At 49.5% G+C, this 14,676-nt stretch overlaps 1 protein-coding gene and 1 non-coding gene across 5 annotated transcripts in view; one reads left to right on the top strand and one right to left on the bottom strand.

Moving 5' to 3' along the window:
- Abcb10 (ATP binding cassette subfamily B member 10) overlaps positions 1-13,095 on the top strand; it is a 31,582-nt gene extending 18,487 nt beyond the window's left edge. Inside the window, exons 7-13 of one of the 4 annotated variants that reach the window (NM_001012166.1) lie at positions 2,345-2,440; positions 3,403-3,612; positions 5,560-5,639; positions 7,402-7,582; positions 10,426-10,469; positions 11,416-11,450; positions 11,587-13,095. In NM_001012166.1, coding sequence (NP_001012166.1) covers positions 2,345-2,440; positions 3,403-3,612; positions 5,560-5,639; positions 7,402-7,582; positions 10,426-10,469; positions 11,416-11,450; positions 11,587-11,854 — 914 coding nt within the window. In that variant the 3' untranslated portion in view covers positions 11,855-13,095. Of the gene's footprint in view, positions 1-2,344; positions 2,441-3,402; positions 3,613-4,826; positions 5,142-5,559; positions 5,640-7,401; positions 7,583-10,425; positions 10,470-11,415; positions 11,451-11,586 lie in introns of those variants that run through there. The other 3 variants (XM_063278167.1, XM_039097899.2, XM_063278168.1) reach the window with 3 other exon arrangements.
- On the bottom strand, positions 1,491-1,627 carry LOC120098684 (small nucleolar RNA SNORA2/SNORA34 family). The gene has a single exon (XR_005497108.1). It is a non-coding gene; the product is annotated as a small nucleolar RNA SNORA2/SNORA34 family (small nucleolar RNA).
- Positions 13,096-14,676: the final 1,581 nt, after the last annotated feature.

Here is a 14,676-nt window from a genome sequence, read left to right as displayed (position 1 = left end):
AAAACAGGCCCCATGAGCAGGCAGTCTTACCGTGCCAGTCTCTTAAGCAAAACTGAAGTTATGTGAGTGGGCAAGCAGGTTCCCTGTTGGGAAATTTGGGGCCGTGGTGTCCTTCCACAGCTTAGGACCACTGGGGAGCTGTGTTTTCCAGCCTGCGTTTATAGAATGTGTTTTTCCATTGGGGGGTGGGGAGGCATGTGTGATCGTTGGCAGCACTGATGGAGGCCCTGAGCCTGGGTAGGGCGAGTCTCACCTCACACATGTTGCTACCCAGACTCTTAAGCTGTCCATACTCAGAGTCTCTCTTTCCTCTCTTCCCTCAGAATTAATAATAAGCTTTTGTTAATTTTATTTTGTTCTTTGACAGTTTCATACCATGTGCCTAGGACATTCTGTCTCCCCCTCCCGCCCCCACTCCACCCATCCTCTCCTTTCTTCTTCCCTGTCAGCTCCTCTTCGCAGATTTCTTCCCATGCTCATGGGTTTTTGTTTTGAGTCCCACTGAGTTTAACCTGGATTGTCGTGTGGCTCTGGATAACAGTGGGAACAGATGAAGACAGTGACCCTCCCTTTCCCAGACGCTATGGGTTGCCAGAAGTTCAGCAGAGAATGGCAGGGCCCTGTCGGCCCCTTTCTTGCCCATTGCAGGGCCAGTCTTATGGGGTCCAGTGTCTGCAACCATGGCTCCGGTGGGTGAGCTCCTGATGGCAAAGGCTTTCGATGCTTGGAAGAAAGCATTCCACAGCCCCTCCTCCTGTCTTCTTGTTCTGACATCCTTTTGATCCATTCTTTGGCAAATATTCCTGAGCCTTAGTGGAGGTGCTATAAAAGCCCTGTTAGGGGTGAGCTCTCAATGGATATCTTGCCAATTTTTGGGGTCATGGCTGAGCCTCTCTATTCACTGCTATTCACTACAAGGAGATGCTTCTCTGGGAAAAGCTGAGAGTAGCATTTATATGTTCTATACACATATATATTTACATGTTTTAATAACTATAAAGTGTTTTTTAAAAGATTTATTTATTGTATTAAGTACACTGTAGCTGTCTTCAGACACACCAGAAGAGGGCATCAGATCTCTTTACAGATGGTTGTGAGCCACCATGTGGTTACTGGACTTTGAACTCAGGACCTCTGGAAGAGCAGTCAGTGCTCTTAACCGCTGAGCCATCTCTCCAGCCCAAGTATTTTTGTTTTAATCGAGAGTTTTATTGTATAGCACAGGCTGCCTTTGAAATCTCATGCCTCCGTGTCCTGAGTACTAGGATTACAAGTGTGGGTCACCACACTCACCTTTGGACCTTTTTAAAAGCTGTCCTGGAACTCACTATATAGACCCCATTGGCCTGGAATTTACATGGGCCTTAGATCTTTTTTTGTTTGTTTGTTTGTTTTAAGTAATTAGTTTTTTCCCAGTACTTTTCCCAGCAGTACTCTGCTGTTCCTAAGAATCAGTCATTACTGAAGCTGTCAAACCAGACAGAACAAGGGGTTGTTTCCTCCAAATGGAATAGTCATTCTCTACTGAAGTCCAGAATAGCCAACAAACCACAGGAAGACAGTTCTTTAGGCGTCGCGCGTCTGCTTGAAACCAACAGCTACAGTACAACTGCTGGTCTTCAGTCTTAGAATTCTTTTTAAAAAGCAACGTTGTTGCATTTTCAGTGATTGTCCCACCCCAGTGTCAGGATTAGTACCCTTTTCACCAGAGCGGCCATTGTTACACAGTTGCTGAGTCTACACACACACACACACACACACACAGTATGGTCTGGACAAATGTGTATTGCCCTAAATTCACCATTGTAACATCACAAGAGAGTTGCCCTGGTTGCCCTGCACTTTTCCGTGTCTACCTATTAATTCTTCTACCCCTGGCAGGTTGCTTTCTACTATCTGTATTGTTTGGAAGTTTTCAAGTGTCATGGGGTTGGAATCAGTAAAGCATGCAGCCTTTCCTGGCTGGCATCTTTCTCTTATTTGTGCACATTTAAGATTCTCCTGTCTCTGAAGGCCCTTGTAGGAGCTTTCCTGTAGGGATTTCAGTTCACATGGGGAAGGCTCCCATGCTGCACTTGAAGTGCTGTCTGAGGAGGAGGTGGCTTTCCTTGCAGTGCTGTGACTTGTCACTGGTGAGCAGTGTGGTCATTTTCCTTAATAGGACTCTGAGAAAGAGAGGCTGTAGGAGCACTAGGGTAAGAGGTAGAGCAGCTAAGGCCTCAGCTTCTTCAGAGAGAGTGACAGGTTACACAGTGACAGCTGTGGTTGCTGTCTCCAGGATTCCCCAGGCAGGAGGGCCTGTGGCCTTTCTCATCAGCTGATGATAGACTCTTCTTGCCCTCAGGTCTGAGTTCATTCTACTCCCAGCTGATGAAGGGCCTGGGTGCTGGCGGGCGGCTCTGGGAGCTGCTGGAGAGACAACCACGGCTGCCTTTTAACGGTGGGTATGCGGTGGGGCTGTCCCTAGTTTTGACAGTTAGACTGGCATTCTGCCCTCCTCAGGGAATGGGCCACTGCCAAGAGGTGGCCCCAACTGCAAAACAGGGAGGTCAGGGTTCCCATGGGACACTGATAGGTACACTTAGGGGGATGTTCTGGAAATGTGGGGCTGATGACACGGCATGCTGTATGTACACCTGCAGCCACTCATTACCACCCAGGGCAGGGTAGCAGCAAGCAGGGACACCCAGATGGCCTTCTCCAACCTTCCTTAGTGATCCTGACAGTTGTAAGAGGTTGGGGAAGGCAGAGATGAATAAAAGGCTTCACATTTCTTGGCTCTGGGCAGTAATGCTGGGTTGCTGGTACCGAGTGGAGGCCCATCTCCTCCTCCTTGTCATCACCGTCCCTCAAGCCCTGGGCCTAGACCACCTGCAGGAGATGTGGGCGGAGGGTAGCCATGAGCAGCACCACTCAGCACCCAGGGGATGTCTGCATACTGCTAGGCGCTTACAGTGCTGTGGCCTTGATAAAAGCTAAAGCGTGAGATCCAGTGATAAGTGGTGTGTGTTCCATGTCAGGCCAGGCCACACTGGGGCTAAGAAACCTTTGACCCTCCTTATCCTCATGGTTCCCATGCATCCCTGTCACTGTGCCTTCAAAACGTTCATTTGGAGTAGATGAAGAACTCTGCACAGAAGCTACTTGAGCACAGTGGCACTGTGACTGAGGTGGGTCAGACCCAAGGGTCGGTTTTCACACTGCTCCCAAGAGAAGGTGACACCTCAGGTCCATAAGGTCACACAAGACCTTACATGATAAGCCCAGCATGCAGCGCTCCTCACAGCTCCTCCAGGAGCATCTGTTTCTGTTCACTTCAGTCAGGCAAGGGGACACACACGGAGACGGGCGCCCCGAGCTCCACTCTCACTGTAGCTTTCTGCCTCCCCTCTTGTGTTTCAGAGGGGATCGTGTTAGATGAGAAAACCTTCCAGGGCGCCCTGGAGTTCAGAAATGTGCATTTCACGTACCCTGCTCGCCCGGAGGTGTCCGTGTTCCAGGATTTCAGTCTTTCCATCCCATCTGGATCTGTCACAGCGCTGGTTGGCCCTAGTGGTTCTGGGAAATCAACGGTGGTCTCACTCCTGCTGCGGTTGTACGACCCCAGTTCTGGTAGGTGGCAGTGCAGGCAGAGGCATCCCTGAGCCGTCGGGGTCTTCTCCTGCCGCCAGCTCCCACCCCATGCCCAGGGGAGACCATACCTGGCAACACTTCCCCATATTCCTGCCCTTGGAAATGGGTCAGCAGTGCCCAGTAGATGCCTTCTGGTGCCAGCAGCCATGGGTGCTGTCAGCTCTCCCATACCCACACCGGAGCTCTGCCCTGACATGTGCTGAGGTAACAGATCCTATTACAGATGGTTGTGAGCCACATGTGGTTGCTGGGATTTGAACTTAGGACCTCTGGAAGAGCAGCCAGTGCTCTAACCATGGAGCCATCTCTCCAGCCCCCTTCTTGGCTGTGTTTGTTTGTTTGTTTGTTTGTTGTCACTGTTGTTGTTTTTGGTTATGTTTACTGAGGCAGTGTCTCCTTTGAAGCTCTGACTGGCATGGAACCCAGGTTTAGGTTCATCTCAAACCACAGCAATCCTCCTGCCTCTGTCTCCTTGAGTGCTGGGATTCCAAGCATGCACTACCAGGCCCACTTCCTTAATTGTCTTAGGAACAGCTAATCCAGCGGCCAGGGTCCACCTCTGTGTGGTGACGCTGCTGACCTTGTTCTGAGCGAGCAGGATCCCCCCAACCCTCTTCACCTTTTCTTTCAAAGCAGGTTCTCGCTGAGCTCTGCAAGGCTGATTTTAAACATGCGGCCCTTCCGCCTCAGCTCTCGGAGGCACGGGACTGCAGGCTGCATCCGCTGTGCTTGCTTCTTTGTAATCTAGTGTGTGTTTTTACAGAATTCAGGTCCTTACCTCTGTGGCAAATGCTCTATTTCCTGAGCCATCTCCCCAGCCCTCCTCTCTCTTCATCTTCCTCTGTTCTCTTCCTCTTCTTCCTTCCTTCTCGTCCTCCTCCTCTTCTTCTTCCTCCTCTTTCTCGGAAGTGCTGGGAGCAAAGACATGCACCACACTGCTTGGCTATGTTTTCAATAGGATTTTACCACCCTTTAAGAGCAAGAGGGTGTTACTTTTTATCTTTACCCCTTTTCCTGCCTACATGAGCTTTAATTTTTGGACTTTGAAAGCCAGTGTGAGGCTGTCTCATCCGTTCATGAGATATGTATGTACGTGTACCGTTTTGCAGTCTTAGGCTGCTGAAGAGACTCCAGTTTAAACTTGCAGGACACTCCCCATCCCTGAAGCAGGCCTTCATGGTCTCTTCTGATAGATTCCAGCATGATCAGGAGACTGTAGAGTCAGGAGGCTGCCGTCAGAACTGCTAGCCAGTGCACGCTGTGTGTGCCCCTGTCCCACACGCTTCTCTTTGGAATCAAGGCTCTGCAAAAGACATCAGATTCGTGGAACACCAACATTACCAGGTAGCCCAGCCGCCAGCACCTCCAAACTCAGGAAGGGGGGCTGGTTAGGCTCAACATCCCCTAGGGAAGGATCTAGCCTCAGACACCACAGAAGACTCCTGCTGCTCTGAAAGTCCCTGCCTTGTTGGTTTTGGGTTCCATGCGGACACTATGGAAGTTCATTTTTTTTAAGTGATTGCGACAGAACGGAGGCCCTTGCACATGCCATGGGAATATCTCACCACTAGCGACACTCCAAGTCCTGACTACAAATTCAGTCTTCAAAAGTTGCCTGGGTTGAGGATGGGGATGAGCTGGTTAGTGTTTGTTTAGTCTGCATAAATCTGGATTTGATCCTCAGCACAGCCTTAGGGGCAGAGGGGTCAGTGGCACACTCCTCCCCCTCCCAGGAAGACAGAGGGAGGAGGGGAAGTTCAGGGTCACCCTTGGTGCCACAGGGAGCTTGAGGCTAACTAGATTGCATGAGATCCTGTGTCAGAAAGGGAGTGAGGGTGGGAGCACTGAATCGGAGATTTTCTTCCTTTTTGGGTTCACTTTGCTTATCATCCTTGACCTGTGGTGACCTCTGCCTTCTCCCATCAGGAACAGTCAGTCTTGATGGCCATGACATTCGTCAGCTAAACCCCGTCTGGCTGAGATCCAAGATTGGGACAGTAAGTCAGGTAGGAAGACAGGCTTCCCTTTCACTTACCTTCGTCGGAGCTGCTTCCCCTGTGCTTTTCCTCAGTCTCATATTTGTCAGGAGTGGGATAGAGGCTTCCAGATGATCACAGCACTCCACACATACCCACTCCACACACACCCACTCCACACACACCATTCGACACACACCATTCCACACACACCCACTCCACACACACCCACTCCACACACACACCATTCCACACACACCCACTCCACACACACCCACTCCACACACACTCACTCCACACACACACCATTCCACACACACACCATTCCACACACACCCACTCCACACACACACCATTCCACACACACCCACTCCACACACACACCATTCCACACACACCCACTCCACACACACACCATTCCACACACACCCACTCCACACACACCCATTCCACACACACACCATTCCACACACACACCATTCCACACACACCATTCCACACACACACCATTCCACACACACACACACCCACTCCACACACACACCATTCCACACACACACCCACTCCACACACACCCACTCCACACACACACCATTCCACACACACCCACTCCACACACACACCATTCCACACACACACCCACTCCACACACACCCACTCCACACACACACCATTCCACACACACCCACTCCACACACACCCACTCCACACACACACACCATTCCACACACACCCACTCCACACACACACACCATTCCACACACACACACCTACTCCACACATAAACTTCCTGGGGCCCAGGGACTAAACAGACTTCATCGATTGCAGTGCTGACTTTTTTGAGAGCCAAGACTGGTGTTTCTGTGCAGCACTGGGGGCTCGAGGAAGCATGGCAGAAGCTCTTGCTGTTCCTCACAGTTCCCCTGCAAGGCTGTGGGAACCAAGTGTGGCTCCTCTTCACAGAGCTGCCTGTACAGGACCGCACGGAGCAACAGCCGAATCCCAGCCAGCTTTCTCTCACCGCTGTGCACCCTGTGGTCACTCCCGTGCATCCTGTTCCTGCCCTGTGATGGGGACTTGTGCACTAGAGTGGTGGATGGTACAGCGGGGGTACCGCCTAGACCTCCCTCAGCAGTGTGTGTCTTGAGGGCAGAGGAGAGACGAGAGACTGCTGAGCTGCATTGGGTTCCATCAGGAAGTTGTGGTGGGGTCTGGTCGTTTGTCAGAAAGCAAGGGATAGACACGGACCCTTTGTCAGACTTGGGTCCTCCAGGCCTTGCTAGCCCTACAGAATGTCATGTGTCAGCAATCGTGGTCTCCTTCCCACAGTGTGGTGAAGACAGCAAACCATTGGTCTTTTTCGTGGTAAACTGGGACCTTTTTGAAAAAAATTACATTATTTGGGGTGTGTGTGTGTGTGTGTCTGTGTCTGTGTCTGTCTGTCTGTCTGTGTGTGTGTGTGTCTGTGTGTGTGTCTGTGTGTGTCCCCGTCTGTATGTGCACACACATGCATGTACACAAAGCACGGTGTGCATGTGGAGGTCAGGTGACTGCTTAGGGGAACTGGTTCTCTCCTTTACTGAGGTTCTGGGCTTGAGAACTCAGGTTATCAGGCTTGACGACCGGCACCTTTACCTGAACTGGAACTTTTAAAGTCAGCTGGGTGAGGCTGAAGAAGAACAAGACCTCCAGACAGTGTGCGTCACTCTTGACCGAGGCCCGGCCTCAGCTCCGTGGTGCCCATGGGATTTGTCTGAAGTTCCTGACAAATGTGCTGTGTTTCCATTTTCAGGAGCCAGTCCTGTTCTCCTGCTCTGTTGCTGAAAACATTGCCTATGGTGCTGACAACCTCTCCTCGGTCACAGCCCGGCAGGTGGAGAGGGCCGCAGAAGTGGCCAATGCTGCTGAGTTCATTCGTAGCTTCCCACAGGGCTTCGACACTGTGGTCGGGGAGAAGGGTGTCCTCCTGTCTGGTACGTGGTCCTCATGTAGCATTTGTTGACTTAACTCCCGCAGTACAGCAGAAGCACCTACCCCAGGATGTTCCCACGTGGTTCCCGCTGCACTGTCGGTTACAGATGAGGTTCCCATCCTTGCAGTCTGGGAGAACTCCCTCATCCTTCCTGAAAGGATGTGTTTCCTTCACTTGTACCCAGAACTTTCCTTGGGACTGCTGCTAGTTCGTGAGTGACAACAAGCCTTTGAGCTCATCTGAGGAAGAGGAAGGATGTCCTTTGCAACCTGAGGCTTTAGGGAATTAAAGAAGAGAGGTGTGATGTAGTGGTCAATGACAGCCTGCCTGAGGGAAAGGATTATCTCACAGAAACTCAGCACAGAAGTCATCTCAGACTGTTCTGTTGCTGTGAAGAGATACCACAACCAAGGCAACTTTTATAAACAGAAAGCATTTAATTAGGGGCTGCCTTATGGTTTTAGGGGGTAACTCATTATCATCATGGTGGGGAGCACCGCAGCAGGGGGAGCATGACAGCAGCAGGCAGGCATGGTGCTGGAGAAGGAGCACATCCCGATCCTAAGCAAGCAAAGAGAGAGAGAGAGAGAGAGAGAGAGAGAGAGAGAGAGAGAGAGAGAGAGAGAAAGAGACTGACTGACTCTCTGGTAACAAAGCATTCACATATATGAGCCTATGGGGCCATTTTTATTCATATTACCACAAAGGGTTCTTATTTCCCAGTGAGGACCAGTGAACTTTCCAGCAGACAGGGCAAAGAGTGAACACTTTGATGGATCATCTGCCATCTCTTTCATTGATGCCCTTTCATTGTCTTGTGTAGCGATAGGGGTAGAGCCCCAGGCCTTAAGCATTGTTGGCAAGCATTGTACCACCGAGCTACCTCCTAGGCTGTACTTGTCTCCTTAAAGCACCTCTGAAAAACGTAAAGCCTTCTTGACTTGAGGGCTTTGTGAAGAGAGACTGTGATCCTTCTGTGGCCTTCGGGCCTGAGCATGTGAATGGCTTCACCTCGGGGAGGCAGGGTTGGCCCTTCTGGGACATCTTCACGTCCAGCAGACAATTGCACATTTGCTCACAGTGGGCATCACGTTCTTGGGGGAAAGGGAAGCTCGTTCCGACTGGCTGTACAGTGTGAAGTGCGACCTGTGCTGGAGCTAAAGACGAGCACATTTTTGTTGCACACAAACTTCTTTTTTCTTTTTTTTTTTAAAGATTTATTCATTTATTATATATAAGTACATTGTAGTTGTCTTCAGATACACCAGAAGAGGGCATCAGATCTCTTTACAGATGGTTGTGAGCCACCATGTGGTTGCTGGGAATTGAACTCAGGACCTCTGGAAGAGCAGTCGGTGCTCTTAACCACTGAGCCATCTCTCCAGCCCCCAAAACTTCTTTTTTCGATGCCAATGCTGAAACGTATTTCTTCTAGAGGTTCTGAGCACCCATCCTCTGAGGGAGGTGTCTGGTGGCTACACCTGGTAGTGGTCCTCCCAGCTCTGAGGTTAGACCACAGAGGACAAATGAAGTAACAATACCATGATTATTGATTGAAGAGCAATCATCACGGGAGACTCATGGCTGGGGGCTCATCGTTCACGTCCCCCGCTCCCTTGGAGCGATTGCTGCACGTTCTTTATTTTAGCAGGATCCTCAGGTTTCCGTTTCAGTCAAGGAGGCTGCAGGCCCTTTGCTCCTTTTGTTTTTTGAGGCGCAATCTCATTGTCCATCCAGGTTGGCTCAGAATGTTTAGTCTTCCTGTGTCACCCTCCAGAAGTGTAGCTATATCCCGCTGCACCCAAATGCCTGGGAGTAGATATTTCATTATAGGTTTTCCGCATGCTAGTTGATGTCGAGGGCAGTATTCCAGGGGGCACCAGCCGCTGCTACAGGATTTCACCCCAGGATGCTCCAAGGACCACTCTGGGGCACTCAGCTCCACACTTCGGAGGGCCAGGCTGGGGATTTGCTGCATCCCACAATGGCTCCATGTGAGGGCAGCACCTCGATGAAATGACATGCAACCTAGTGTCACTGTGAATGAAGATGTCCCATCATTGGTCAGCTTGAAAGGATGCTGTTAGTACCTCAAGTAGAATGGGGTCTCATTAGACCACCCACCCACATAAGGAGGTGTGAGCGCCAGGCAGTCCTGTCTGCTGGAAGATGGCGTCTTGGGAAGGAGCCAGATGCAAGGCGGATGGGAATGGCTGGATTCCTCACTCCAAGCCTGCATCTGAACACGCCACCTGCTCCCTGATTTTGCATGGAATTCGGGCTTAAAAGAGAAGGGGACAAGTGCCTGGGTTATAACCTCCAGCTTCTTGTGCACATCAAACAAACAAACCAACCTGTGGGGCAAGGAGACAAAAGACCATAGGAGGGAAGGATGAAGGCCGCGTGCCAGCACGGAGCAATGGAGATGTGTGCAAAGCATTGCTGCTGCTTTTTACTCCCTGGAGTTTCAGGAATGGCCACATCCTGTCAGAGATCAGTTTGTCTCTGCCTCCCGAGTGCTAAGATCAAAGGCATTCACCACCACACCAGGTATCAGTTTTCACCGGTAGAAATGGAAGCAATCCTAGGGTCTGCTCCAGTCACGACTGTTACAGATCAACAGGCCTGTGTGCTCAGGGAAATCCCCTGTGAAGGAGGAAAGCCTCGGTCTGCGTTAGCTATAGTAATTGCTTGTTTTGCAGTTTGGTAGGACAGTGTGGTTAAAAACAAAGTCCTGCCCAAACATTGTGGTTAAATGGAAAAAGTTCCCTCCAAATTATCACTTGTCTTAGTGGGAAATTTCCTAAGCATTTTTGTTACGCTTGCCTTCTCTGTCTCTGTCAGGTGGGCAGAAGCAGAGGATCGCAATAGCCAGAGCTCTGCTGAAGGTAAGACGACGACTTTGTGAGGAGTGTGTGTGTGTGTGTGTGTGTGTGTGTGTGTGTGTGTGTGTGCGCGCGCGCGCTTGCGCTCACGGGCTTACTGTCCGAGTATTTGTCACATTTGAGAGACGTCTCTACAATCTGCTGTGGAAGTAGTGTCTGGGGACCTCTTACCTGGAACAATCAGTTGACTGGTGGCTGATGATGAACGAAGTGTCAGAGTGGGGTTTAGCCTTTACTCGGTTGTTCTGCTGAGGAGATCAGATGCCTCCAGCAGACAGATTTCCAGCCAGGAGAAGGAAGAACCTCTTGGTGGGGAGGCAGACTCTGTGCTTTTGAGGAAACATCTCCCTGACTACTCTCTTCAGTATGTAGTGATTATTTTAAACAACTATTTACTTATGTATGTGAGTACACTGTAGCTGTCTTCCAGCCTTTGCTTTTCATTTTTAAATCAATGTAATAACTTCCCTTTGATTAAGTTTTTTTTTAAAAAAATGCTTAAAAACTGGAGCTACTTGGAGAGACAGCTTAGTGTTTAGAGCACTGACTGCTCTTCCAGAGGTCCTGAGTTCAATTCCCAGCGACCACATGGTGGCTCACAACCATCTGTAATGAGATCTGACGCCTTCTTCTGGTGTGTCTGAGAGAGTAGCATTGTCCTCACATATGTAAAATAAATAAATAACTCTTTTAAGAAGTATAATGGTCGACTTTAAATGTTTTCACTACATTTTATTTATTTACCTTGGGTTGGGGTACACAAAGGCCAGCAAACACCTTGTCAGATCAGTTCTCTCCTTCTAATGCTGTCGGGTCTGGCAGTCGAGTTAAGGCTGTCACGCTTGGTGGTTAGCACCTTTCCGTGCTGAACTGTCTTAGCCGTCTGCTCACTGTCCAGAGCTGTGTTCATTGATCTGCCATTTCTCTTCTTCCATTTTTACTTTTTCAGAACCCCAAAATTCTTCTCCTCGATGAAGCAACCAGGTGAGGTTATCTCTGTGACGTGGGTGACGATGTGTGTCTGGCGTGTGTGTCCGGGCTGGAGGGTGTCTTCGCAGTGTGTGCAGCCATGTGTGCAGCTCTGTCATCTCTGCCTCCTGTGTGGCCTTGTCTGTCACAGCGCACTGGATGCCGAAAACGAGCACCTGGTCCAGGAGGCGCTTGACCGGCTGATGGAGGGAAGAACCGTGTTGATCATAGCCCACCGCCTCTCCACCATTAAGAACGCCAATTTCGTTGCCGTCCTTAACCAAGGAAAGATCTGTGAACATGGGACACATGAGGAGCTGCTTTTGAAGCCCAATGGGCTTTACAGAAAACTGATGAACAAGCAGAGTCTCCTGCTACATAACGGGGCAGAGCAGTTCCTGGAACCTGCACAGGCGTAGCCTGCCATCCAGCTCTCGGGTAGCTGAGGCCGAAGGACTGGACTCCAGCATTTACTTATCAATACCCTGTCTAAAGACAGGGACAAAGCAGCGGTCAGGGGTGGGCTGTCTGAGAGACCTTAAAGCCAAACAGCATTGGGGAACAGATCCTAGAGGCTGAGTGAAGCCTGTGAGTACTTCGGTTGTTTGAAACATGCCTCTTTCCACGAAGAATGTACAAAATTGTTTTATGGGTGTACCTGTCCTCCCAGGCCTTTGTGCCGCTGTAAAATTGTAACTTTCTAAATGTCTAAGGCACTGACGTGACTGCAGGTTTCCAGTGTTTGCTGGCTGAGCGGAACACCTCACCTCCTGTGCTTGCTGCCAGAGTTGAGCTGGTCTCAGGTGACAGCTTTAAAAAGGGAACTGGAAACTAAATGCCTAACCAGTTTAAGCCAGTTTCCTAATCACTGGGGCACCTACCTGGGCCACTGAGGGAAAGTTTGCCTTTTCTGTCCCCTTCATCTTCAGGTGTCGGAATTCTGGGACACTACAGGCCGTCCGTACCTGTCAGAATGTGCAGTGTCCCCATCTGGGTACTGGAGAGCCTGATGTATTTGCCAAAGGTAGAAATCCCGTTCTGTGAGCTGGAAAGCTTCTGTTTTTATCACTTCCTCGTTCTTTGACTCCTTTTGAGAAGCAAGGTACAAACAACCAGGTATTACCAACAGAGGTGAATGAAAATCCATTTCACATTCGTTGAAGCGTGTATTTTGAGAAAAAATACCCATTTTAAATATGTAACTCACAGGTATATTGTAGTTTTATATTTTAAATTTTTATTAATGAGGCCGAATCTGAATAATAGAATTTTCAGACTTGAGTACGGTGGCTCTTGCAGAAGCAAGGCAACAAAAGGAACGTCATCCTTTGGAAAGCTTCAGAACTAAGACACGTTGTCCTGCTTCCATTACGCTAAGTCCTACCACCCTCCGAAGTCGACCTGTAGTGGCGGCGAGTGTGGCTGCCCTGCCAAGCACAAGTGAGTCTTTAACAGAGTGCCAAGACCAGGAGGCGGAACAGTGCTGGGCCTGGGGGAATGAGGCTCCTGGATTGTCTATCCTAGGTTTAGACATGGCTCCTGTGAAGGAAAAACCTAGACCCAAGAGTGAAATTGTTGCAGCATCCAGTTCATGTTGAAGATTTCAGCACTCATGAAATAAGTGTTCTGGTTTCAAAAAAAAAAAAAAAAAAAAAAAAAAGGAAAGGAGTATAGTGGCTCACACCCTGCGCCCCGGCACTTAGTGAGTTCAAAGCCAGCCTCTTGTGAGACTGTTTCAGAGAGACATCTGAAGAGATTGGAAGCCCTACTCCACGGAGTGCATGGAACCCTGACAGGGAGCTGCTCTATAAAAGTGCCCTTGCTCCTCCTGTGCCTGTGGTTTGTCACCTAGTATCACAGCTCTGATGGCAATGACAACGGCCAATGAATTTGCCCTTTTTTAAAATCAGTGCTGTTGATTGGATGTTGCCTCAGGAAGAAGTGCTTTTTTTTTTTTTTTAAATGCTGGCAATGTAGAGCCAGAGGCATAGCTACCCCAAGAGTTAGTTAAACAGACACTGCCGTGCTGATTGCCTCTAGCCATTCTGGAAGAAGTCTCTTGGTGAGAGGCAGAGTGTCAGAGTCTGTGTTACTTCTGGGGACTGACGAGGACGAGGCTCCGGGGTCGTGCGTGGTGGTCTTGGTAGACACCGGTCTGTGCCGGTCCTCACCCACTGCCCGCATTTCCTCAGCTCCTTGCAGGGCATTCTCAGAACTCAGGGCAGCTGCAAATCAGGCTGGTGGGGAAGCATTACAAAAGTCCAATTGAGTCACCACATTTTATTTCTTAGTATGTTTAACATTTTATATCAGATTAAAATTTATAGTGAACATAGTCTGTGTCTGTTATGATATTGAGGTTGATCCGAGGGTCCCCACCCGTGCTAAGTGCTTTACCACTGACTTAGATTCATGGCTTCAGCCCCATGGCTATCATTTAACATTTTGTACATACTCACTTTATTTTTTACCCCTAGTTTTTGAGACAGTAGCCCTGGCAGTCCTGGAACTCCCTCTATAGACCAGGCTGGCCTTAAACTCACCACCACCCATGCTGCCACCACCCACTATTTAGTTTCTTGTATGTATGTATGTATGTATGTATGTATGTATGTATGTATGTATTATATGTAAGTACACTGTAGGTGTCTTCAGACACACCAGAAGAGGGCATCGGATCCCATTACAGATGGTTGTGAGCCACCATGTGGTTGCTGGGATTTGAACTCAGGACCTCTGGAAGAGCAGTCAGTGCTCCTAACCACTGAGCCATCTCCCCAGCTCACATATTTAGTTTCTTTTTTTCTTTTCTTTTCTTTTTTTTTTTTTTTTTTCGGAGCTGGGGACCGAACCCAGGGCCTTGTGCTTGCTAGTCAAGCGCTCTACCGCTGAGCTAAATCCCCAGCCCCCATATTTAGTTTCTTAGTAGAATGTGTTATGCTCAAATCTTTTTAACCTAACATGTCACACACAGAGGAGTGACTGAGCCCACACCTTTCCTTATCTGAGCCTCTTTATTTCTCCTGTGGTTGCCATTTACTAGTGTCTGTCCAGCTACTCCGGCCCCACTAAGTACTTCCTGCCCCACCAAGAGTATAGTGCAGTGGCCTGGAGAAAGGGTCCAGCAGTGTCTGCCTTCAAAACTCCAGCTTATGAGAGAGGCAGGCAGAATTGGCAAAAAAGAAACTGGCAAAGCGCTGTGGCAAGCAGAGTGTTTGCAGGCTGCTTCGTTTCCAGCGTT

The sequence above is a fragment of the Rattus norvegicus genome, chromosome 19 (assembly GCF_036323735.1).
Source record: "Rattus norvegicus strain BN/NHsdMcwi chromosome 19, GRCr8, whole genome shotgun sequence".
In the NCBI taxonomy this organism is placed as follows: domain Eukaryota; kingdom Metazoa; phylum Chordata; class Mammalia; order Rodentia; family Muridae; genus Rattus; species Rattus norvegicus.
Note: the sequence above shows the minus strand (reverse complement) of the source record. Positions and strands in the feature narration are given on the sequence as shown.